Source organism: Lipotes vexillifer, unplaced genomic scaffold (assembly GCF_000442215.2).
Source record: "Lipotes vexillifer unplaced genomic scaffold, Lipotes_vexillifer_v1.1 scaffold689, whole genome shotgun sequence".
NCBI classification, from domain to species: Eukaryota; Metazoa; Chordata; class Mammalia; order Artiodactyla; family Lipotidae; genus Lipotes; species Lipotes vexillifer.
The window spans coordinates 1,979,947-2,004,958 of NW_006772359.1; the positions used below are offsets into that span (position 1 = coordinate 1,979,947).

The window sequence follows — 25,012 nt, forward strand, 5'->3', positions numbered from 1 at the left end:
GGATCCTCCCGGACCGGGGCACGAACCCGTGTCCCCTGCATCGGCAGGCGGACTGCCAACCACTGCGCCACCAGGGAAGCCCCACTTATGTATTATTTATGCCGCTTTCCTGTACAGCAGCAGAGTTAAATAGTTGCAACAGAGACCATATGGCCTGCAAAGTCTGAAATATTTTGAGAAAAGGTTGGCTCACTTCTGCCTCAATGGACCTCAGTGACGTAAAGACTGAAATGTTAGCATTTGGGACATAATTTTTCTTTCTTTAGATTCTTTATAGACTTTTAGATGTGCTAATCACATATTCTTTCAACCCTTAGGACTTAAACTGTCTCATGGAGAGATACCTAAAACCTCTTCAAAAAGAAACTTTTCTCACCCAAGATGAGGTATGGTGGCAGTTGTCTGAACTTTGTGAGGGTCACACTATAGCTTGACTTGGTGAAGGGGAAGGACTGGGGAGTACACACAATACTGAGAACATTTTGAATTCATTTAATTGTAATAAATAGATCAAATTAGTGCCTGCAGAGCTCTCGGTGTGCACTTGGAGAGGAAGGAGGGAGCTGCCCCGCCTTCTGGTGGTGGGAGCATTACCGTAATTTATAAGTATGGGTAGAAAAACTTTGAAATCAGAAGCAAATAAAGGTTCTGCACACTGATGAAATATGGGGTTGATGAAATTCTTTTGCATTTTCCAGCTTGATGTGCTCTTTGGAAATTTAACTGAAATGGTAGAGTTTCAAGTAGAATTCCTTAAAACTCTAGAAGATGGAGTGAGATTGGTACCTGATCTGGAAAAGCTTGAGAAAGTTGATCAATTTAAGGTAAGTCTCATCCTCAAATAGTGCAAAGCTGCCTCTTAATGTCAAGGGTGGGCTATCCTATAGGTCAAGTCGAATCTCCTAATAACACATCACAGGAGGCGTTGTTGCTGTGGTCTTGAGTCTTCACTGAACTGCCAGTGGAGTCATTTCCTAAAGGGAGTCTGAGAGGGGAACGCACTGCATCTTGCTTTTCTGGCTGAGGTAGGACCAGTGCCACTGACTTGCATTAAACTGGTGTATCTGTTGACTTCTGCTTTGGAAGATGTGCCTACCTTTTGTTCTGTTTATGTAGAGGGGCCTTTAATACTTGCTATTAACAGATTAGACCAGCACTCTTGGTTTTCCAACAAACAAATTAACTTATCTTGTTCTGGGAAACTGGTTAATGGAAGTGCTTATCAATTATCTAGGAGGAAGACAATCTTCCAGCACACAGTGTCCTTGTAGCCTTTTTTTTTTTTTAATTTATTTATTTTTTAATTTATTTTATTTTTGGCTGTGTTGGGTCTTTGTTGCTGTGCGCGGGCTTTTCTCTAGTTGCAGCGAGCGGGGGCTACTCTTCATTGCAGTGCACAGGCTTCTCATTGCGGTGGCTTCTCTTGTTGCGGAGCACAGGCTGTTGGCACGCAGGCTTCAGTAGTTGTGGTGCACTGGCTCAGTAGTGGCTCCCGGGCTCTAGTGCGCAGGCTCAGTAGCCGGGGTGCACGGGCTTAGTTGCTCCATGGCATGTGGGATCTTCCCAGACCAGGGCTTGAGCCCGTGTCCCCTGCATTGGCAGGAGGATTCTTAACCACTGCACCACCAGGGAAGCCATGTCCTTGTAGCCTAGTGAGGATTTATGACTAGTGCCTCAGTGAGGATGCTGACAGCTTGTCTCCTTCTCCTTGATTGGCTTTCCCTTATTGCAGAAATTTCCTGTGCTGTGTTTCTGATTGACAAACGTTCATTGATTTGTGCACAATGGTGTTGGCTTACATGTCACCCTCATGTACTTTTAAAAAACAGATTAATTGAGGTATAATTGATATACAATACACTACATATATTTAAAGTGTACAGTTTGATGAATTTTGACATACATGTACACCTGTGAAACCATCACTTCAATCAGGATAATGAACATAACATCACCCCTAATTGTGTTTCCTGCTCTTTCGTGATTCCTCTCTCCTTCCTCTTATGGCTGCCTCTTAGCCACAGGCAACTATGTCTGCTTTCTGTTACTACAGATTAGTTAGCATTCTGGAATTTTATATAAATGGAAACATATAGCATATACACTTTTTTATGTGGTATCTTTTACTGTGTAATTATATTGAGTTCCATCCCTGTTGTTACATATACCCATAATTATTACTTTTTTATTGCTGAGTAGTATTCCATTGTGTGGATGCACTGCACTTTGTGATCCTTTCCCCTTTCTTGGGCATTTGGGTTTTTTCCAGTTTTTGGTGATTACACATAAATCTGCTGTGAACATTTATGTACAAGTTTTAGTATGAATATATGCTTCCATTTCTCTTGGGTAAATACCGAGGAATGGAATGGTTAGGTCATATGGTAAGTGTATTGTTTAACTTTTTAAGAAACAGTGGAACTATTTTCCAAACCGGTTCCAGTGTACAGTCCCACCAGCTGTTCGTCCTCATTCTTACAACAAGGTCGGGTCACTCTTTTTAATTTTAGCCATTTTAGCAGGTAGGTGGTGGCACTTAATTGTGGCTTTAATTTTAGTTTCTCTAATGACATGACTACGAGTATCTTTCTATGTGCTAATTTGCTTTCAGTATATCCTCTTTGGTGAAGTGTCTTTTCAGATCATTTGCCCATTTATTATGTTGGATTGTTTTCTTATCATTGAGTTTTGAGAGTTCTTTGGAAATTTTGTGTATGAGCCCTTTACCGATATATGATTTGTAAATATTTTCTCCTTGTCATACAGTATCTCCCAAAGAGAAGTTTTTTTTTTTAAGTTGATTTCTTTTTTTTTAATTGAGTATAGTCAATTTACAATGTTATGTTAGTTTCAGGTGTATAGCAGAGTGATTCAGTTACACACATACATACGTATACGTCCGTTCTTTTTCAGTCTTTTCCCTTATAGGGTTATTACAAAATATTGAGTATAGTTCCCTGTGCTATACAGTAGGTCCTTGTTGGTTATATATTTTATATATGGTAGTATGCATATGTTAATCCCAACCTCCTAATTTGTCCCTCCCCTGAGAAGTTTTTATTTTTTAATGAAATCCAGGTTTTCAAATTTTTCTCTTTTGGGTCATACTTTTGGGTCATACTTTTCATCACAGATAAGATGAACTCTTTGCCTAAACTAGGGTCATAAAGATTTTCTCCTAAAAGTTTCATAATTTGGGGATTTATATTTAGGTCTCTGATCTGGTGTGAATCAAAGTCAATTTTTTTTGCATATGAATATTTAATGTTTCTAGCACTATTTTTTGAAATGACTATCCTTGAGTCCTTTTCCACCGAATTGCTTTTGCACTTGTGTTGAACTTGGGTTCAGTTGCCCATATAGGTGGGGACCCCCATACACTTTGACTCTCTTCTAACACTTGCAGAACCCTGGCGGTGTAATGTTAGTTATGTATACAGGTTTGTAGGATGAGATGAAGACTACCCCTGCGATACATTTTTGTGTGTCATCTCTTTACAGTCCCTCTCTGCAACAGGAGTCATTTAGAATGCACACACATATTCATACACATAAGCATATGGACATATATTCATGTATAGTTCTCTATTTTTATTTGGATGTAATTTCAGACTTACAGAAAGGTTGCAAAGATAGTATAAAGAATTCCCAGACAGCCTTCTCCCAGCCTTCTTCCAAATGTTAACACATTTGCTTTATCCTTTCTCTCCCTACCTATTTCCTTTATGGATGTGTGTGTGTGTGTGTGTGTGTGTCTGTGTGTGTGTGTGTTTCTCTGTATATAGAATATAATTGTTTTCTCTGAACCATTTAAGAGTAAGTTGCAGGCATAATATCCCTTTAACCCTAACTACTGCATATAGTTCATTTTTTGTGTTCAGAAATTGCTTGTGTTAGTTCGTTTCTCTTCTCTTCAGGGTAGTTGGTCATACTGTCCATTTGCAGTACAGTTTGGTTCATTGATAAATTAATTAATAGGATATTAGAACACCATGATAAGGGCCAGTAGTTTGTCAGTTAATCAAAGAGTTGCTTAATGTGGAACATAACAAAAATGCGGACAGACCCGAAAACATTTGGTTTTAATCTAAAATATCTAACATTCATTATATTCATGTAGCAGGCTTTTGCTGTGAGTCCAGTTCTTTGTGTTTAGAGTCAGTTGATCACTTCAGGAGAGTTTAGTTATCAGACCTGTGAATATGAACGTAACTGTGTTATGAGCAGAGTTATTCTAGGGAGGGGTTGGTGCGTGATCCTTTTAGCAAGTTTACTCTAAGCAGTCAGTGTTGTAAATTCCATTTAAGTGGAACTTTCTTCCCCGACCTTCATTTCACTAATTTAGTGCCTAATCTGACCCTCTCCATTCCATCTGTCAGACATGACAACTGGTGCACGTTCAATATTCTTGGCCCTGGGGCTGCTCTCTGGCACTTCTGAGTTGGCGTCTGGACAGTCAGTGTTCACTCTTAAACCTGTTGCTGTTGGTTTCCGCCATTGCTGCTTCATTTAAATCCTGATTATATATTTGTCAAAAATATAAAGACTTGTTAAAATATTCAAATTGTGTTGCCTAAGACAGTATTAGGGAAAAAAAAATTGGTTCTGAGGTGAAATAAGTTTTGATAAAATTTCCCCTTGGAAGTTTGCAATGTCCGTCAGCCAGTGAGAGGCTCTGTGAAGTCCTGCAGAAGAGAAACACAGGGGGAAAGCAGTCTTTGTGTAGAAATCCCTCATCTTTGTGCACACTTTGTGCTCTGAGATCATTTTTTAAGGCTGGAAGAACAAATGAATACCTTAATGTTCTGTCTGTGTTTGCTGTATGGTATGTGCCTAGTAAATATAAAGTTAAACAAGTGAATGACTTGATATGGCTAAAGTAAGACGTTACAATTAGAGCTTTTTCTTCTATAGTTTTTCTCATTTGAGAGTTGAATGTAGCTCAAAGGATGACTATACCTACAGAGTCAGACTGCCCCTCCCGAAACCCTCTCGGTCAAGGGGGTGAGGTTTGGGGAGGGGTGGGGCTTGAGGAGTAAAGGAGGAAAAGTACAACATGTAGGAAAAGAATTTAGGCCTCTAATTACCAGTTATGTGTGGTTCATAATAAATCTTTTTTGTTTTTAATATTCTATCAGATCTCTCTGCATTGTTCATTCAGTAAAGTGCACTTTGTGGAACCCAATTTATCACTCAAATCCAAAACACACATACATGGAGTCTAAAAACAAAAAAGTGGTTCTGAAGAACCTAGGGGCTGGACAGGAATAAAGACGCAGATGTAGAGAATGGACTTGAGGACACGGGGAGGGGGAAGGGTAAGCCGGGACGAAGTGAGAGAGTGGCATGGATATATATACACTACCAAATGTAAAATAGATAGATAGTGGGAAGCAGCCACATAGCACAGGGAGATCAGCTCGGTACTTTGTGTCCACCTAGAGGGGTGGGATAGGGAGGGTGGGAGGGAGACGTAAGAGGGAGGAGATATGGGGATATGTTTATATGTATAGCTTATTTTTTTGCTTTGAACGTACGTTTTAAATTCTAAATTTAAACAAGCAATAGCTGTTTCTGAACTAGACTAGATCACTGTGAAACCTCATAGATACATTTCTGAGGCCTGTTACATATATTTATATAAAATGTGTAGGATAAAAAGTATCCCACCTCAGGCATATTAAATTCCTAATAGGGAAAGCCTCCACCTAGTTTTGATCCTGTTGGGGCAGAGGGTATGGCCTGGGAGACAGTAGTGATTCCTTAGTTGAGTCTGTTTCTTATGTTCTTATCTATTCCTGCTAGAAGAGAGCATGGCATTGGAGAGGGTGGAGTTAGTGAGTAGAGAAATGTGTTTTCTATTTCGGGAGATTTATGCGTTTCCTGCCTTTATTTGGTTTGTCACTTCTGCCTCCCAACAGGAACTAATGAGAGAATTCAGATTTCTGTCTTTTCCAAAATGCCGTACCTACTTTCTCGGTAACATTCAAACATCCCAGATAGGCCACTGAAAGACACAAGCCTGGAAAACCAGTGACATCTTGACTGTAATTACCGAGAAAGCCAAATCCGGCATCTATTACACAAATATGTAAGCCCACACACTTTCCAATAGGCCATCAGTGAGCTGAGACAGGCTGTGACAGGTGTGAGTGAGGCTGATCTGTGGGGAGAGGCAGGCAGCTGCGAGCTCCCTGCTATATCCTACTGATATTTCCACACGAGGAGGACTCTAACCTAACTGCACTGTTTCTTGTTAAATCCAGAAGGTGCTCTTCTCTCTGGGGGGATCCTTTCTGTATTATGCCGACCGCTTCAAGCTCTACAGTGCCTTCTGTGCCAGCCACACGAAGGTCCCCAAGGTTCTGGTGAAAGGTAAGGCCTGGGAGGACTGGGTAGCAGGTGGGCCTGTTCATTGTCAGTTCACATCTGTGTGGCCAACTGTGGTTGGGGGCTTTTGGACAGAAATCTGAGTCATTGTCGTGCCAGATGGATGTTCCAACAGGCCACAAATAAGGGTACGGTTGTTCCTCGGTATCAGTGGGGGCTTGGTTCCAGGACCTGCCCCCCTCCATGGATACCAAAATTCGAGGATGCTCAAGTCTGTTATATAAAATGCGTAGTGTGTGCATATAACCTGTGCACATCCTCCCGTATACTTTAAATCATCTCTAGATTACTTATAATACCTAATAAAATATAAGTGCCATGTAAATAGCTGTCCGTGTGCAGCGTATTCAAGTTTTGCTTTTTGGAACTTTCTGGAATTTTTTTCCCCAGATATAGCTTATCCATGGTGAGTTGAATTCACAATGCAGAACCTGTGGATAGACCCTGTAGATACGGGGGCCCGACTGTACTGAGAAATGAAATGCATTATATCTTGAATTAACAGTTTTGTCAATTTTCTTACCATCAACTTTTTGACTCAGTTATTTGGGGCCAGAATTGATGAGTCATTTTGCAATTATGCAGAAACGTAGGGAGTTTAGAATTCCCCTGCTTTATTTCTATTTTTCATTAATTTTGTTATAACCTACCACACTTCATACACCTTTTTGTGGCATTTCATTTTTCCCTCACCTATTTTTGTTCTCAGGTGTGTGATAATAGTCACCACCATCACTACTAAAATTGTTTCAATTATTTACAGAAATCATTCCAGCTGTAATTATATTTTGCATGGAAGAGAATAGAATTTTTAGATTGGCAAGCTCCCGTTCCTAAGTGTTCTAGGAAGATGATGGGGTGTTCTGAGAGTCTCCAGAGAGTTGTTTCGCTTCCATAGTTCTGCATGTGACTGTTGATAGGTTAAAGGATTAGAGAAACATGTCCTTGGTAAACAGTAGAACCAATAGAAAGTTCGATTTCAAAGAATCTCTGGAAATCAGCCTGGTCTTCTTGAACACTTTACTGTGGCTGCCGTGTAAACAGCTGCTGGATTTGTAAGTAATTTACTTATATTTATGTTTGTTGCCAAAGAGAACTAGCTTGATTTAATTCAAAACGTATTATAATAAACATTAATACAACACAGGTCTCTGGACAACAAAAGATCCTGCCCCAGATAATGACATACTTAATGATGGTCATAGTCTAGGCAAAAGAGTTCTACTCCAGCACAAAAATTTAAAGGAAACCTGGGAATTTCCTTGTCCTGCTGTAGGACAAGGAAATTGTCCTGCTGTATGGCCTAGTCTGTGGTTTTACACATGCTGAATTGGTCATATAGTTCTGTGTGTGTGCATCTTTTTAAACTTTAATTGAATGCTATGTTATGAGAGTTTTTAACATAACAGTTTTAGAGCACTTTACTCTATGGTAAAATTATATACTCATGAGAGTTCTTAAAGTAATTGTGTTATTTTGAATCGTTTGATTAGATTAAATTCTGCCCCTATAGATTTTTAAAACTCAAAACCATTATTTTTTGCACCTGAAAAATATTAGAAAATCCTTCAAAACCATCTCTTAAGACATTAGGTGTGACCCACATTTTTCTAATGGCCAGATGTGCCAAGAAGATGAAGAGAACTCTTTGAGGACAAAAAGCCTATGATTCTTAACAGACTCCCATCTAGGTTGCATGGGAGTGATGCCCTTTACCGCTCAAAGAGCTGAGAACCATGCCCTCTTTTGCCCTGATGTGTGAAATACACTTGATGGGTTAAACGCACATGGCTGTGTTTTTGGGCATGAGGACTTTAGGGGGAATTCCTAGGCCCCTTATGGGCATGGACGAAGACTTGGGATGTCCACGGAAGCTGCAGCCTCCGCATGCATCAGCTCTGGGCCTGGGCTCACTTCCGAGGCCATGGGCTTCTCCTCAGTCACCTCATTCCCAGTCTTCTTTCCCTTCAGGGATTTGGTGGCTGGACCCATGGAGTCTGATTCCTCTTAATGGGGCTTAAACAAAATGAAAAGATTGTAGTCTTTACAAGGCCTTCCCCACATGATTGCTGTTTTTCTTAATTGAATAAAGATAGTGAGAAGATCATTTTACAGTTTCATGGTGTCCTTTTATAACATCTTCTGTTCTTAGCTCACATTCCTAATTACTGGAGACGGAAATATATTTTTATCAGAAGCTTAAAAAATATATGCCTACAGTTAGTCACTTTGATATATTGTCCTTTCGTCTTCCCATTCTTTGCCCTCACTTCAGCCTCTCTCTCTGCCATTTCTTTGCACCTGGAAGGCATAAGTCGTGTCTTCCTAATTATCCACTGGCAGGTACCTTTGTAATTGTCTGGGGACCCACAACTCCCCAGGGCTGCTTTTCAGCCCAGCTGGGACACAGATAAAAGCCCAGCTGGTGAGGAAAGTGCTGCCTGAGTTACCTTAGGTCAGATGTATGTTTCCCTCTGAAATAAATCCTAATAGCTGGTAGCACCGAATTAACATAGAACAGATCTTAAAAGGCGTTCACTGCAGGGGATCAGCCTTGCTCCACTTACCAGAGCTGCAAGGTGCCGCTGCTGCTTTTTATTTTCCTGCCTTTTCTCAAAAGGGGTTCTACCAGCAAGGAAATGCTTGAAGGATTAGAAAAACTGGCGTAAGGAGTGTTTTAAAACGTAGGCTTTCATATTATTCAGATATGGTGAGGCCAACAGATCAGGAGACAATTGCCATCAGAAAGATAGTTTGTTACTCATGGTTCCCAAGAGAAGGGGGAGTGTTACGCCATGCAGGGCCATGAGGGGAGCTACCACAGCCCACCAGGAGACAGGATGAGTGAGGGGGAAGACATGGGCAAGACCCTTTATTGTGGTTTCTGCAGGAAGGAATGGGTGAGGCAGGGTAAACAGGTTTAGGATTGGGTAATTTGAATAATCTCAGCAGGCTCTGGGGTGGAGGGGCAGGGGAAATAGTGGCCTAGAGTGTAAAAGCCTAATAGAAGAGGGAAGGAGGCAGGTGGCTCTGGATTGGTTGGCTTGCATGTGAAAGGCATGCTTCCAGGTGAGTCCTTTACCACCTAGGAATTGGCCAGCTCTGAGGTGGGCAGTTTCCCCAGGCTCTGTAAGGCCTCAGATGTCAAAGTATCAGAATAAGAAGACATTCTTAATGCAAGGACGATAAACAGCAGCCCCTGAAAATCCATGTGTATAAGATTGACAAACTCTGCTATCCCTTAACTCACTGGGCCGCCCCTCAGATAAACAAATAAATCTGATGGACAGGCCCTTCCACTTGTCCCTCTGAGCCCTCTTTCCCCCCTCTGACAACTCACGGTACTCTCAGTCCTGTAAAAAAGGCACCTTGGAATTAGTGAGCGAAATTGTGAGAAGGGAGTCATTTCGACATCCTGCCCAGACAACCTGTATTTAAACTCTTCCAGCCAAGATGGACGCGGCTTTCAAGGCGTTCCTGGATGCCCAGAACCCGAAGCAGCAACACTCGTCCACTCTGGAGTCTTACCTCATCAAGCCCATCCAGAGGATCCTCAAGTACCCGCTTCTGCTGAAGGAGCTTTTTGCTTTGACGGACGCAGAGAGTGAGGAACACTACCACTTGGATTGTGAGTCATGGGCCCCCGAGATCTGCTCTTTGCTCATGTCTCCATGAGAGTCTTTAAACAGCCTTTTCATTTATTTCATGACCTGTTTTCTTCTAGTGGCCATCAAGACCATGAATAAGGTTGCAAGTCATATCAATGAAATGCAGAAAATCCACGAAGAATTTGGGGCTGTGTTTGACCAGCTGATTGCTGAGCAGACTGGTGAGAAAAAAGAGGTAAGGACCCCCACTTCTTCCCAGCACACCTATCCATAGAACTGGGTTGGTTTGTTTCGTTTTAAGGTGCTATTTGTAAGTAAAATAGTTACAAGGATAGTGTTTTTGTTGGTGAAACCTTTTTTTAAATTAAAGTATAATTAATTTACAGTGTTGTGTTAGTTTCTGGTGTACAGCAAAGTAATTCAGCTTCTTTTTCAGATTCTTTTCCATTGTAGTTTATTACAGGACATTGAATATAGTTCCCTGTGCTATACAGTAAGACCTTGTCGTTTATCTATTTTAAATATTAGTAGTTTGTATCTGCTAATCGCAAACTCCTGATTTATCTCTCTCCCCGCTACTTTCCCTCTGGTAACCATAAGTTTGTTTTCTATGTCTCTGAGTCTGTTTCTGTTCTGTAAATCAGTTCACTTGTATCATTTTTTAGATTCCATATATAAGTGATGCCATACGATATTTGTCTTTCTCTGTCAGACTTACTTCACTTAGTGTGGTAACCTCTAGGTCCATCCATGTTGCTGCAAATAGCATTATTTCATTCTTTTTTATGGCTAAGTAATATTCCATTGTGTATATATACCACATCTTTATCCATTCATCTGTCAATGGATATTTAGGTTACTTCCATGTCTTGGCTATTGTAAATAGTGCTGCAGTGAACATTGGGGTGCATGTATCTTTTCGAGTTAGAATTTTCTCCAGACATATGCCCAGGAGTGGGACTGCTGGATCATATGGTAGTTCTATTTTTAGTTTTTTAAGAAACCTCCATACTGTTTTCCATAGTGGCTGCACCAGTTTACATTCCCATGTTGGTGGAAGTTTTATCCTTTACGCAAGGCTACATTGTGAATTTTCTTTCTCAGCTGAATTATTTCTTAATACAGGAAACATGTCCTGATTCCACCCCTTCACCCTCGGGACCTCTGGTTTTGTTTTGTGTTAAGTGTGAGAGTGAATTTCCATGATCGTAACTTGGGCTGTTTCTCTAAACACCAATGAAGGCGGAGGCTATATCCCCAGAGATTAGAATAATAACCGGCATGTAGTATGTACTCAATAAATACTTGTTGAGTGAATGAAAGTTTCAAATGACTATGAATCTTGTTCTTTAAGTCTGCCTGAAAATCTACTTAGAAGAAATAGTCACAGGAACAGATGTACTTGAGAAAAACATAGCATGAACTCTAAGTTGTGCCTGAGTCATTGAGAAGAGCTTATGTGAATAAAAATGCTGATAATACTAAAATGAATCAATATATCATTACAGATATGATATGTAATGATATTCATCCGTGCCTCTGTACCTCATGATTTGATTGGAATATTGTCCTTGTTTTGGTTTCTGCCTCAAAAAAGGAGACAAGCTGGGAGGGAACTATGAAGAAAAACTCTCTTGCTGTGACTGGAAAGAGGGGGAAAGGCAGTGGGGCGGGGTGGGGAGAGAATGGGTGTAAGGCTTGGTTGTTTAGTCTAGACGTGAAAACAGCCTTATCTTCAGAGGTATAAAGAGTTATTATCTAGGTTCACGTTTATGTCCTCAGTGAAACAAAACAAGGTTTTGGACTATTAAAAGATTTTTCAGAAAAAGGTAAATTCATGATATCTCATAGAGATGTACAAGTGAACACATATGAAGGAATTTATTTTACTCAGATGATGTGAGGGAACCAGACAGTCAAAATAGCACAGGTTATATGTATGAAGTGAAGAAATGTCAAGATGATTTGTGAATGGAGACAAATTGGTTTCTCTACAGCACGAGGAAGTCGCTACCAGACTAGAGAGAATTTATACATTTATCTGTTACCTACACCTTACAAAGAGTGGCAAAGGAGTTCAAAGGCACATAGATACAGGGTTGGACTCTGATAGCCCAGGAGGGTGTGCATAGTTTTCCACTGAAATACAATTTATTTTTTCTACGTGGATATTTCAAGCAGAGCATGAGAATGTTCTCAGTCTACCAGGCAGATAATTTAATCTATCAGAGTGTAGAAAGGATGGACACTGCTACTCTTGATTTAGTTCCCATTTTCTTGTAAAACTATTATAGTAAGGAAAATGTACTATGTTTATTAAAGAAAAGGGAAAACCTCAGAGAAAGGCAAGGAGAAAAATTATCTATGATCTCAAAACGCAAAACCTCTTGATGTTTTGGTGTTTCATTTTTACAAAATTATGTATATTATATACTTGAATATAAATATATTTCTTTATACTTGAATATTTTGGAAGTTATTTTGTACCTTGAATTTTTTTATAGTGAACAAAGAATTATTTAATTTTCATGTTATTTTAAATGATTCAAAAGAATCCTTGAAATTATGGTAGAATATTTTATTGTGTGATTGAACAATGATTTACTTAATTCCTATTGTCAGGCAGTTGGCTTGGCTTCATTTATTGATGACTATGAATAATACTGCAGACGTTTTAGATCATAAGGCTTCTTCCATCCTGTATTTTAGTTTGTTTCATCTTGACAGGAGTGAATTTTATTGGGTCATGGAAATGAACAATTTCAGCGTATTTCATTATATTTTTCATTATATTCTGAATTGATTTCTGAATTTTAATGAGAGCAAAGCACCATTATGCTAAAGACTAGAAGGTGATATGGATAGCAGATTGCAAAGACTTTAGAAAAAAAGATGAAAACGATTCAAAAGTCAGAGACTATAAAAGGGGATATGGCTTTGGTGAGACTGCCTGTCCTCTAAAATAAAATTCTGTCAACCAAGTAAGAAATCTTTCCAACAAGGAACAAAGAGATACAGTGCTATACACAGCAGTCTCTTGTGAGCAGAGATTATGTTAGGGAAAAAAAAAATGTGCAAAAGATGGAAGGAGGGACATTTGATCATATACCAGTATTATAGGGTAGGAAAGTCCTATATCAGTATTAGGATGTCTGAAGACCAGAAAAATGAAGGCTTGGAGAAGATGCCAGAGAGAGCACTGAAAGGTTATGTCTTAGCACTATAGGAAGAATAAGAAAGAAATAGGCCCCTAAAAGGGGCCAAAGGTATCGTAGCCAAAGACAAATTGATTACTCAAAGAAAATGACTCAGATCTACTTGATCTCTTTTTTTCTCCATAGAAGAGAATGGTCTTCTAACTGGAAAGGATAGAGTGGTCTTGATTCCACAAGAATAAAACCACAGGGAGAACGGTCCTGGGGAAATAGGATGCTCTGTGCCAATATCAGTTATAATTCTGCAACAGTACTTACAGCAAGCAGTATATTGGAACAGCCATGGAAACAGCCTATAGAGGCAGACATTTACAAGTTATGGCCTCATTTTCACAAAGGTGATTCCTGATTATTGAGTAACCTTTTAATGGCAATATCCAGGAAAAAACCTAGACTGGTACTGTGAACAGTTGGTAAACAGGAATGGGAATATTTATCAGTATCTACTGGGAATGGTAGGTCTATACTGAAATGGTAACATTCCAGGGACACAGAGTACCTGATGCTATCACGAGCCAACTGTCCCCAGGAGGTCCCTGAAGACAGATATCCACAGAGGACAAAGAAACATCTTATGATGAAGCTGGACCTTCAGTCCCTACCCCATGTTAAACTCTAGGGAGTTGGGCTGGACCACACAGAGCAAGCATCCCTTTTGCTGAGGTCAGAGGAAGAGAAGGCCAAGGAGGGCATTTCCCCTTAAGCTCAGAAAACCTGACTCAGCGAGGCATCCCAGTCCTTGTTGGGGTAGAGGCCTTTTAGCGGAACTCCGTCTCAGAGTTGGTTTTTTTGTTTTATTTTGTTTGTTTGTTTTGCGGTACGCGGGCCTCTCACTGTTGTGGCCTCTCCCGTCGCGGAGCACAGGCTCCGGACGCGCAGGCTTAGCGGCCGTGGCTCACGGGCCCAGCCACTACGCGGCATGTGGGATCTTCCCGGACCGGGGCACGATCCCGTGTCCCCTGCATCGGCAGGCGGACTCTCAACCACTGCGCCACCAGGGAAGCCCTGTCTCAGAGTTTTGATAGGATGTTGGGAAGGGGACCAGTGGAAGGCCAGGGGAGAGGCTATTGGCCAGAGGGAGCAGCCCGGACCCCCTTAATACATTTACAGTGTGGAAACTTGTCAAGAGAGAGGAACCATGTGCACTGGGACTGTATCAGCCTGTTTTTACCAGGTAACAAAGCACTAAAAATCTTAGTGTTCACTACAGCAAATACTTGTATTTCACTCACAGGGTGTGGGTCAGCTGGGCTTTGGCTTGTCTTGGTGAGGTTCAGAGCTTAGGTCTCAGAGTGTTCCATGTCTCTGCATTCTAGGATCCAGGCTGAAGCAGCAGTGATTGTCTTGGGCATGTCCTTTCCGTGGCTGGAAGGCAGAAACTTATGAGGGCTGTGGAAACTTCTGATACCAAGTCCACGGCCCAACTCATATGGCCAAGCCCAAAGACTTCAGGGCTTAGCCTAGTCTAGTGGGGAGTACTAGAAAATCACATGGTGGAAGGTGCAGATACATAGAGGGAGGAAGTCGAGTTTGGGCAATGATCTACCCCAGTGATCTTTAATCACTTTTTAAACATTGAAGCACAGTCGATGTACAATGTTGTGTTAATTTCTGCTATACAGCAAAGGAAATCAGTTATATACGTACATTCTTTTTTAATACTCTTTTCCATTATGGTTTATCACAGGATATTGGATATAGTTCCCTGTGCTATACAGTAGGACCTTGCTGTTTATCCATCCTATATATCCTAGTTTGCATCTGCTAACCCCAAACTCCCACTCCATTTCCCCACTCCCCTTGGCAACTACAAGTCTGTTCTCTATGTCTGTGAGTCTGTTTCTGTTTCATAGATAAGTTAATTTGTGTCATATTTTAGATTCCACATATACGTGGTATCATATGGTATTTGTCTTTCTCTTTCTGACTTATTTTAGTTAGTATGATAATCTCTAGTTCCATCCATGCTACTGCAAATGACATTGTTTTGTTCTTTTTATTATGGCTGAGTAGTATTCCATCGCATATATGTACCACATCTTCTTTATCCATTTGTCTGTTGATGGACATTTAGGTTGTTCCTATGTCCTGGCTATTGTATCAATAAATAGCACTGCAGTGAACATAGGGTTGCATGTATCTTTTTGAATTATAGTTTTGTCTGGATATATGCCCAGGATTGGGATTGTTGGATCATATGGCATTTAATCACTTTTAAAAACATTCCCTCTAAGGCTGTGGACCAGAATGGTTCCAAGTAATTTGACTTATGTATATACCACTCTGCTGTGGTGTGTGGGGCGTGGGTAGTGGAGACTATATAGTTCCCTTAGTGGATACTGTCCTGGGTGTTTGGTTGACTAGTTACTTAATATGTACAAAGTAATGCAATTGCTTAATGTTTTTAACCACTGACGGTACTACTAACAATATTGCTCAATAATAATTAGAGTAATTGTTAATTATTATAATGATCCCAACCATTATAGTGGCAGCAATAACCACTGTATTCTATACTGCTGGAGCCCCATCTCCAGCACTGTAGCCTGACCTGGTGGCTTGAGAAGGGCAGTGTCAAATGGCACCGTGCTCCGTGGAGGACTGCTCGGCAGCTGTTGTATCTAGAAACCCAGTCAGATCAAAAGCAGCAAAAAAAAAACACCCAGAGCCATTTGTCCTTGAAGCTCAACATCAAGTTTTCAAATATTCAAATTGCTGCTTTGAGGAAGAACTCAGGCTTGGTTTCTGTGGACGCAGAGCAGAAGTGAGAGGCTGGTGGGCGGGTGCTTCAGGGAGGCGTACTAGAGGGAGACCCTCCTAACAATTTATGGTGTTTCCCAGTGGGATGGACCGTGGACTCTGATTTCTGCAAAGCCTCGTGCTCTAACATGTTTGCACAGGGAGCACATTGACAGACCAGATGATCCTTTCGCCTGTGATTAGGGTGCTGAGTGGGTGGGAGGATGGGATTTTGATAGACTTGGAAGTGGGCCAAGGACTCCAGTAAAAAAGGCACACATGACTATTGTGAGGTGTAGACACCAGTGGAATCTCAGGATCATCATGTCTCTACAAGGAGAAGGGGAACTTGTCCGTCTGAGATGGTTTAGATTTGACCTTCGAGGACACAACACTAGACCTCATGGTTTCCAGAGCTGCACAACCTTAAAGAACAATCTCCCAACTCCTCAGTTGGCTTCTTTTCCCTCTTCTAAAGTGAAATGAAATCTTCCTCAAAATGAGTCGGAAGAAGAAATAATTGGTTCCACTGCTTCCCAGAAGACCCTGGCTCCAAAGGGATTTAAACTCACAGGTGGCAATGTCTGCAGTTTCCTGGGCTGGATCTTTGTTGTTGACAGCCATTTGTTCTCCTTAGATAACTCTCCATTTGAACAGAAACCCTCTCCAATTTTGTACATCAATTTTGGCAGGTTTACTGTGTGTGAATTTCAGAGGCCCGATTTGTACCTTTTGGCCACCTTATTCTTGAAATTCTGATAGGCAGACAGGATAAGGGAAAAGAAGTTGACCAAATGAGAGACATTATTTAGAGACATTATTTTCTTGAAGTTGAATTGACACCAGCCTGTTGAATTTTAAAATGTCATGAATATCTGAGTGTTTTTAACATCGCCCAGTAAGTTTTGCCCTGGATTTCAGGTTGCAGATCTGAGCATGGGAGACCTGCTTTTGCACACCACTGTGATCTGGCCAAACCCACCAGCCTCGCTGGGAAAGTGGAAAAAGGAGCCCGAATTGGCAGCTTTTGGTATGTGTCACGAGAAGGTTTGGAGGGGAAGAGGGAGGCTGGCTTATTTTTCGCAGTAAGTTAACATTTCTTTTCCAAGACACAATTTATTAAAATATAGTTAATTACAGTTATCTGCATTGTCTTCCTGCTATGGCCACCAACATGTCACAGATACTAAATTAAACCTTCCAGCTATGTATGATGAATGTGGCCACCCAGCTACCAAGAGGGAGGAAATGGCTGTTCAGGTCTCCCCCAGGTATAGACATACGGGCAGGAAAAGGTTTTTTTTTAAGCTGCTGCTCTGAATATCTTTTCAAAATAATGAGTTAATAATAAACCAAGGAAAAATCAAGTGAAAAATCAAGACAAAACTATTTGTTTCTGAGCTCCCCAGTCCTTTTATTCTCTTCCCAACTCTGTGTTGCTCTGTGTGATGCCAGGATTCAGGGCATGATTCTCACCTCACCTGTGGTGGCATCACTGGATGCCTTGATCAGTCACGAGGTGCTTCTCAATCGCATCGTGGCTAATAGCAGCGAAAGTAGTGATGTTTGTGAATGATTAATTTTCCAATAAGCCAGTTCAGATGGATGCAGTTGCTGCAATTAGAAATCTCATGTGGTTGTGTTGTAAAATGCTTTTTGAGTGAGAAAAACTATGGGTTAGTCCACTGGGCACTGTACATATTCAGGAAACATGGCTCATTGTTGTGTGTAAATGCTTGTGCAGCATGCAGTGTTATTCCTGGGTGTAAAACGATCAGTCATGATCAGTGATCAGTGATCAGTGTTCATGCTTTTGTTTTAGGTTGTGTCTTTTCCTAGCCTCCCACTAGAAGATTCGTGGGCAGGAACATCGTATAAAGGAAGTCTAATATTTCCATTCTCCTTCCTTACCTTATCTTTCTGGGGGCAGAAGAGGGAGGGTGTTGCTGCCTACTGCTTCTTTAACTGAACTCTTTTTTTCTTTTACGATGTGAACAGTGCATTCCCCAATGGAATATCCTAGTGATATTAAAATCAGAGTATTTAATACAAAGATTTATTGGACTTCCTAATTAGATGACTCAGCTTTCATTGAAAACCTTAGTGATATTCCTAAAGATTCCAAAGAGCCACTGTAGCTGTTGATGCCATTTCATTAAAAATAATAAAGGAGCATATAAATGTGAAGGAAAAACATGTTACTAAATATGATATACAGAGGAGTAGTGGGGTATTTTGACATGCTGGTGGCTTTTGATAGTAGTGGGTATTTTTGGCAGGGGGAGGGATACTATTTGCTTTGCTTTGTTTTGTTTTTCCCATCATTAACAGTTGCATTTCTTATATGGCAATTTCTTCTTGGAGAGGTCTGGGAGCTTTCTGATGCTTCTGAGTAGGTCATTTATGGGGTGTAGGATTCTGACGGAAATGATCCAAACCATCTCTCTCCCTCTTTCTGATGCTGGGCTATTGATGAACCATTCCAGAGTTCAGCATTGGGATTTTTCTTGCCTGTCGCCTGAATTTTACATATTTCCTATAGTTAGAAATAAACAGATTTAGAAAAAGAAAATCCTTTGGGACAAAGTAGGAGGTTGGCAAACGTATTCTGTAAAAGGCCACATAGTAAATATTTTAGGCTTCACAGAGCGAGGCCATAAGTAGCCAGACGCAGCTGTAGACAGTATGTAAACAAATGGGCACTTGTATTGGCAGGTTGTGCGGAAACAGGCAGGCCCTAGTTTGCCAACCTGTGATAGAAAGGGTTCAGGAAAATGCCACTTTTGAGGTTTGGGGGGCAATGTGTGTGTTTGGCTCAAGGCAGGCTGCCGTCATCGTAATGAGCTTATTTATGGATTCCCAGTCCTTAAAAGGTGACATGTTTGGCCGTTTCGGTGTGATTTTTAAGTAGCAAGCAGAACTAACAGAGCCTTAGAAATGTGGGGTTTTTTTTGTTTTTTTGTTTTTTTGCGGTACGCGGGCCTCTCACTGTCGTGGCCTCTCCCGTTGCGGAGCACAGGCTCCGGACGCGCAGGCTCAGCGGCCATGGCTCACGGGCCCAGCCGCTCCGCAGCATGTGGGGTCTTCCCGGACCGGGGCACGAACCTGTGTCCCCTGCATCGGCAGGCGGACTCCCAACCACCGTGCCACCAGGGAAGCCCTAGAAATGTGTTTTGAAACAAGGAAGAGTTGCTGTGATGGAAGTAACTTAATTACCGTTGAACAGGTAGCTTTGGGGTTAAAATGTGGTTGTCTTGTTTCCATTGCTCTGATCTCGGGAAATAGTGCTGCTTTCTTCTGAAAACAAAGTTGGCTGGCTGCCCACCCAGCACCTTGATGTTTTATTCCCAGGACGGCTTAGTTTGTACTCAGGGCTGACCATCACCACCTTTAAAAGAAGGAAAGAAATAGCTTGTTTAGGTTTCGTCCTTAAAGGGTGTTAGATGTTCACCTTTGGGGATATCGAGAGAGTGATTTAGGCTGGTCAGGGCAGCCAGGCGTTTTGGACATCAAGGCCGTGTCTGAAGGGATGGGCAACACTTGGAGTCAACTGAGTGACAGTCGGCTGCGGATCCGGGAGGGATCAAGGCGGAAATGCTTATAGCCCAGACTGAGGTCCACTCTGGCCCTACTGCTGTGATCCTAGATGGTCCAGGTAAACCGAGGCCGACCAGTAGCCTTCTTAGAGTCACAACAACAACCTCATTGAGCTCTGGTCCCCGTGAGATGGTGGGTCTTCTGAGACTAAGTTCACTGGCAACCTCACCCTCTCCTGCAGTGGAGCTCCCTCCATTTTAAAGGGACCTGCTGTCCTGGACACTGTGATTTCTGAAGGCTTCATGGTAAGGACAGAGGGCCACCTCGGGTGCTACTGTGCAGCCTCCATGCAGAGCTGGTGTGGCCTCCTGGGGTCAGTGGGAACCTCGCAGTCTGTCCTCTGGGATTTTTACGAAGTCAGGTGCTGTGACAGCTCAGACCCAGTGGCTGGGGTCCACTTCTTTGTACCCGAAAGCTTTTTTCCCTGCAGTCTTACACAAAGGGAGCCTGATGGGTCAGTAGGATAAACAATGATAAAAAATATACCAGACACGTTGGGTTAGTCTGAAGAGGGCCTGGGAGCCTGGGGATCCTGTCCCTGAGAATTCCCTGTAATTGTGTGTCTGGTACACCAGGTGTGCCCCCTCCAGCTGCCATGTGACTAACGTGGTCCCTGCTATGCCTTGGGGTCAGAGTGTGAAGGGAGATGGAGACCCTGATACAGGGAGCCAAGGATGGGCTGGGGTCACCCTTCCTTGTCGTTCTGGACACCAATTCTTCTTTCCTCTCCAGGGGGAGTCAGAATCACTGAGTGCTGAACGTGCTTGGCATTGTTTAAGGAATTCTATGGAAGATTATGCATAACTCCATTGTATCTTCCCCCACCCCCAAAGAATATAAGAATAAAACTACATACTCCCTGCCTCTAAATAGTTTATTGTGATTCATCCTGTTTGGAAAAAGTAAAATTGCATTCTACTTCATAAACTAATTTTTATTTATTGAGGTCAAAAAAGATGAATTACACTTCCTGAATTAGGAGCACTCTGCGTGTGTGTAATATTAGCTTAATTTGCATAAATACAAATTACCTTAAACATTATTATTATTGGTGTTTGTATTGTTCCTTCAGCTGCTGAACTCGTACATTTTTGTTAGATGTGTATAAGCTGAAGTTTTAAGCTTGAATTGATACCCTAGTGAAAATATATTTTACCCAAAAGTTTCCAGTGGGGCAGGAGGGTTTATTTCCATCTCTTCAGGCTTTCTCTGTTTATCTGGGACCTGGAAAATTTTGTCTTAACAGGTTTTTGCGTCTCTCAGATGTGCTGAGTGAGTGGAGGGTGGAATGGGAGCTGATTCATGGGGACTGTCTTGTCCTCTTCATAACGGTAGTGTTTGTTACCACAAGTTACTGAAGTGGAGGGGAAAACCCAACCCTTATGTGCCATAACTGCCTTCATTTTATGTTTTTCCAGTCTTCAAAACTGCTGTGGTCCTTGTGTATAAAGATGGTTCCAAACAGAAGAGGAAACTTGTAAGACTTCTTATTTCACCCCATAGTTTCAAAGTATCTCCCTTACTATCTGTTCCTCAGTTGTATCTGCGTAATCGTAATTCTGCACCTTTGTCAGGCATGAGTGTTTTATGATTTTTTTTAAGTGTTGCCGAGGACTTAAGGAAATTGCCCATCCTGTCTTCCTGCAGGCAGACTCACGTTTAGAGCATGAAAGTAAACAGCTATTGGGCCTACCACGGCCAGAACCTACCTTCCTAATACTATTTTTATCCACTGCCTGTTCTTCCTGCCCCTCTGTGCTTGTTTGGGGATCCCTTTTCTGTTTCTTCCTTTGTCTCTCTTTTGCCTGACTTTGGTTAGCAAGCTTATTTGCGCACCCTCAGCAGATTTGTCACATGGCCTCTGGCTTGCTGCTGGGTGAACAAAAGTGCACATGGGGGAGTGACCCAGGGTTCCAGCATCATTGCTTTGTTGTTGTTCTTGTTGGGTTTTCTTTTGAAAATTAAAACAATTTATTTATTTGTTTTAATGACATATTTTTAAAATTTTATTATTTTATTGAAGTGTAGTTGATTTACAGTGTTGTGCCAGTCTCTGCTGTACAGCAAAGTGACTCAGTTATACACATGTAGACATTCCTTTTGTTATATTCTATTCCATTATGGTTTATCACAGGATATTGAATAGAGTTCCCTGTACTCTACAGTATGACCTTGTTGTTTCTCCATTCTCTATATAATAGTTTACATCTGCTCACCCCAAGTTCGCAGTCCTTCCCTCCCCCATACCCCTCCCCCTTGGCAACCACAAGTCTGTTCTCTATGTCTGCAACATCACTGGTTTAGAAAGTGTGTGCGGGTCTAGTCCGGGCTGAGCACAGACTTCTCATGCACCTAGTTCCTTCTCTTCCTGCAGGTAGGATCTCACAGGCTTTCAATTTACGAGGACTGGGACCCCTTCCGATTTCGACACATGATTCCTACTGAAGCTTTGCAGGTTCGAGCTTTGGCAAGTGCAGGTAAACTCTGAAACAGGTTGGGTACATATTTCTGTGTATGTATGAATTGTTTTTCTGAGTCCACACTCTTGGTTCTAACCACCCTACCATCTATTTCCTTCTGTGCTTAAGTCTCCTTTCCCTCAGTCTCTCCATTGCCTCTTATTTACCCAGCTGTTTATTAAATGAATGAACTAAGTGAATGGAGGTAGTGCCTTTAATATTGTTCCAAGGAATTCTATTCATTCTGTTATATATATTAATAATACTACAGGGACTCACATCTAAGTAGCAATGAGTCTTATACTTCAGGGAAGAATCTTTGTGACCATCAGCAGACAAAGCCCATGTAAATAACTCACTTGCCTTTTAACTGGGAGACCCAAAAAGACCACCCGAAGCACAAAAAACACCATTGAATACATTCTTTCTTCCTGAAGCATTACAAATCTTTATCTTTGTATCAGCATGAAATGTCAGTTCTTTTTCTATGACCCACGTAGCGGTGAAGCAAGTTGTTAGGTAGTGATGAAAGTACTTGCTAGGATGATTAGTTGATGCTTTAGCGCATGAGAAGAGAAGTGAATGTCAGCACGGTATTGACTAAGAATAGCAATATTGCTATGACTCGGCGGCCCCATCCAGGGCTTAATTTGAGGCTGTTTTAGGGAGGAGCAATCAGCAATGGTTCTCCCGGGCACACCTGAGAGGGAGCAGCTTTGGGGTCAAGTGGAAACTCTCGGGACACCCCTATTCCCGTCCCATTTGGACAGCAGGTACAGCTTTCTGCTTGTAAGAGGGGCCATGGAACTGGACCTCTGCAGGGGCACAGTGGATCTGTACTTCTCTTTTGTGTTTCTGGCATCTAGCATGAGCGATAAGTTCTTCATGTCCGGTGGGTGTCACTCATTTTTTCCCCATTTTCACTTGTCACCTCCATGAGCCATAAAATTGGCTCTAATCCTTATAGAACCACCTCTTTCCTAGTCCAGTGTCATGAGGAAAAACCTTCTGCAGTATTTGGGAAACCTCCAGTTACCCACCCAAGTTAAAGTAGATGCCACTTCCTTCTCAGTTGTTATGCATTGCAGGAGGAAAACTCAAATGCAGAAAGCATGTCTGGCAAATGTATTGGGGATGATTATTTGCCTTAAGAAGGTTTCTGTCTAACCTACTGGCCCAGAGGACCCTCGTGCCTTTTTAGCTTTGATTTGATTTGTAAAATTGATTTACACATGAATTTTCAGGCTCTTATAAAGCATGGGTCCACAAACAGCTATAATAATATTTTGAGGTTTGGGCACTTAAACACTAGCATTGTCTTACTTTGCAATCTTAGATTATGAATTATCTAGTTCATATGTTTCCTTGCGCCTGGTTTATAAATAGGAAAGCATATGCTTATAACAAACCGCAAAGGCTCCTTAGCCAGGAATTTTGCCTTCATTGAGGACTAAATACATGAAGAATTTAAGTTTGGAAAACAAAGCCATCTTTGTGAAGATGATATTTCATTCCCGCCCTCGGTTTTTCATTCAAATCCAGTTTAAAATCAAGATAAAAGTTTATTTTAATGGACTTAGAGAGACTAGCCAACACATCTCGTTATGAAATAAATTCCAGTGGATATGAGAATCAGAAGGTGGAAATTTCTAGATTTCATCTTCGTCTGGGAAAACCTGTGAAACTCTCTGCATATGGGTCCTGGTTGGTTAAATAATGTGGGCACGATGAGGGTTTGTAACTAGGGTTTTGAACCATTAGGTAAGGATGAGACTTCACAATGTGCAGTCTTGAGGTCTGCAGTGAATTGTTTCTTTCATAAACACTAATAATGAATAACCAGGCAAAATAATATGATATTCAGGCACTGAAAGACTTAGAAGTTGTTTCTAAATATAACTGTTTCTCACTTTCTCAGTGTACCACTCTGGCTTCCTTCAGGCTGGGTGCTGTGGGCAGGCTGAGAAAGAGGAGCCCCATTCGTTCCCAGGACATGCTTGTCCAGGGCACTAGTCCCAGTCGCTCAGGGGGAAGGCTGTGCTGCAGATGGCAGGGGCCTGCCTCTTTATATCACTGGCCTGATGAAATCAGCACTGGAATCTTGGGCTGTGTCTAGTCCAACTGTTGCCAAAACAACTAATCACTTAATTAAAATAGTTCAGCCAAACGGGCTGTGCAGCTAAAAGGGTCAGTTTTTCCATCAATATGATTGACTGATTGTCCTTTTAGAGCATCCAGAAGGAGATTTTAGCAACTGGTAATTTTCCAGGCATTCTTTTCCTTCACGCCCATTAAGTTCTCAATCATTTTGTCTCTTGAGATCATAGGATAGGAATGAAGTTTCCTTGGTCATATGTGGCTCTGCTCTATTTAATCCTACACCAAAGCATGGGAAATGCTTTTGTAAAAATGCAAATAAATCTCTTTGAAACATACTCTCATTCATCCTTGTTTTAATTTCTCTAGATGCAGAAGCAAATGCTGTGTGTGAAATTGTCCACGTAAAATCGGAGTCTGAAGGGAGGCCGGAGAGGGTCTTCCACCTGTGCTGCAGGTGAGCCTGGAGCCGTGAAATGTGGGAGGTGCCGCCCAGAGGGAAGGGATGTGACAGTGCTTGGTGTCCCCAACCCCTCTGGGTTCTGCAGACCGGCCTGTGCATCCCTAGAAGCTACATTCTTTCTCTTGTGCACTTGAGAAAGTATTTAACACTTATCAAGTAACAGTAATTGGATAAATTAAACTCATTTTATCAGAATGTAGACAGTAACCTCGTTAATATCTTTCTAAAAGGAAATCGGAATTTTCACCTATATATTTGACATTCAAACGAGGGCTTTCTTCCTATACGTACATTTGGTGGGTTAGAAGGACATGGTTGTCTCATGTTTTGTTTGGGTGTTTGGGTGCATCATTTATACTGTAACATCTTTGAGGTACAGCAGATGGAGACTCACCTGGGAGGAGGTGAGGGTGTGTGCAGTGTTGCTGGGATTCCTCGTCGTGT

The 25,012-nt window shown here is 41.6% G+C and overlaps 1 protein-coding gene across 2 annotated transcripts in view; it reads left to right on the plus strand.

The window, feature by feature from the left end:
- TIAM1 (TIAM Rac1 associated GEF 1) overlaps nucleotides 1–25,012 on the plus strand; it is a 149,296-nt gene that overhangs the window by 115,688 nt on the left and 8,596 nt on the right. For both annotated transcript variants that reach the window (XM_007447422.1, XM_007447423.1), the window contains 9 exons: nucleotides 318–386; nucleotides 699–824; nucleotides 6,267–6,375; nucleotides 9,839–10,018; nucleotides 10,115–10,233; nucleotides 16,874–16,982; nucleotides 20,968–21,026; nucleotides 21,924–22,026; nucleotides 24,475–24,562. In XM_007447422.1, the coding sequence (XP_007447484.1) occupies nucleotides 318–386; nucleotides 699–824; nucleotides 6,267–6,375; nucleotides 9,839–10,018; nucleotides 10,115–10,233; nucleotides 16,874–16,982; nucleotides 20,968–21,026; nucleotides 21,924–22,026; nucleotides 24,475–24,562 (962 nt within the window). The remainder of the gene's footprint in view (nucleotides 1–317; nucleotides 387–698; nucleotides 825–6,266; nucleotides 6,376–9,838; nucleotides 10,019–10,114; nucleotides 10,234–16,873; nucleotides 16,983–20,967; nucleotides 21,027–21,923; nucleotides 22,027–24,474; nucleotides 24,563–25,012) is intronic.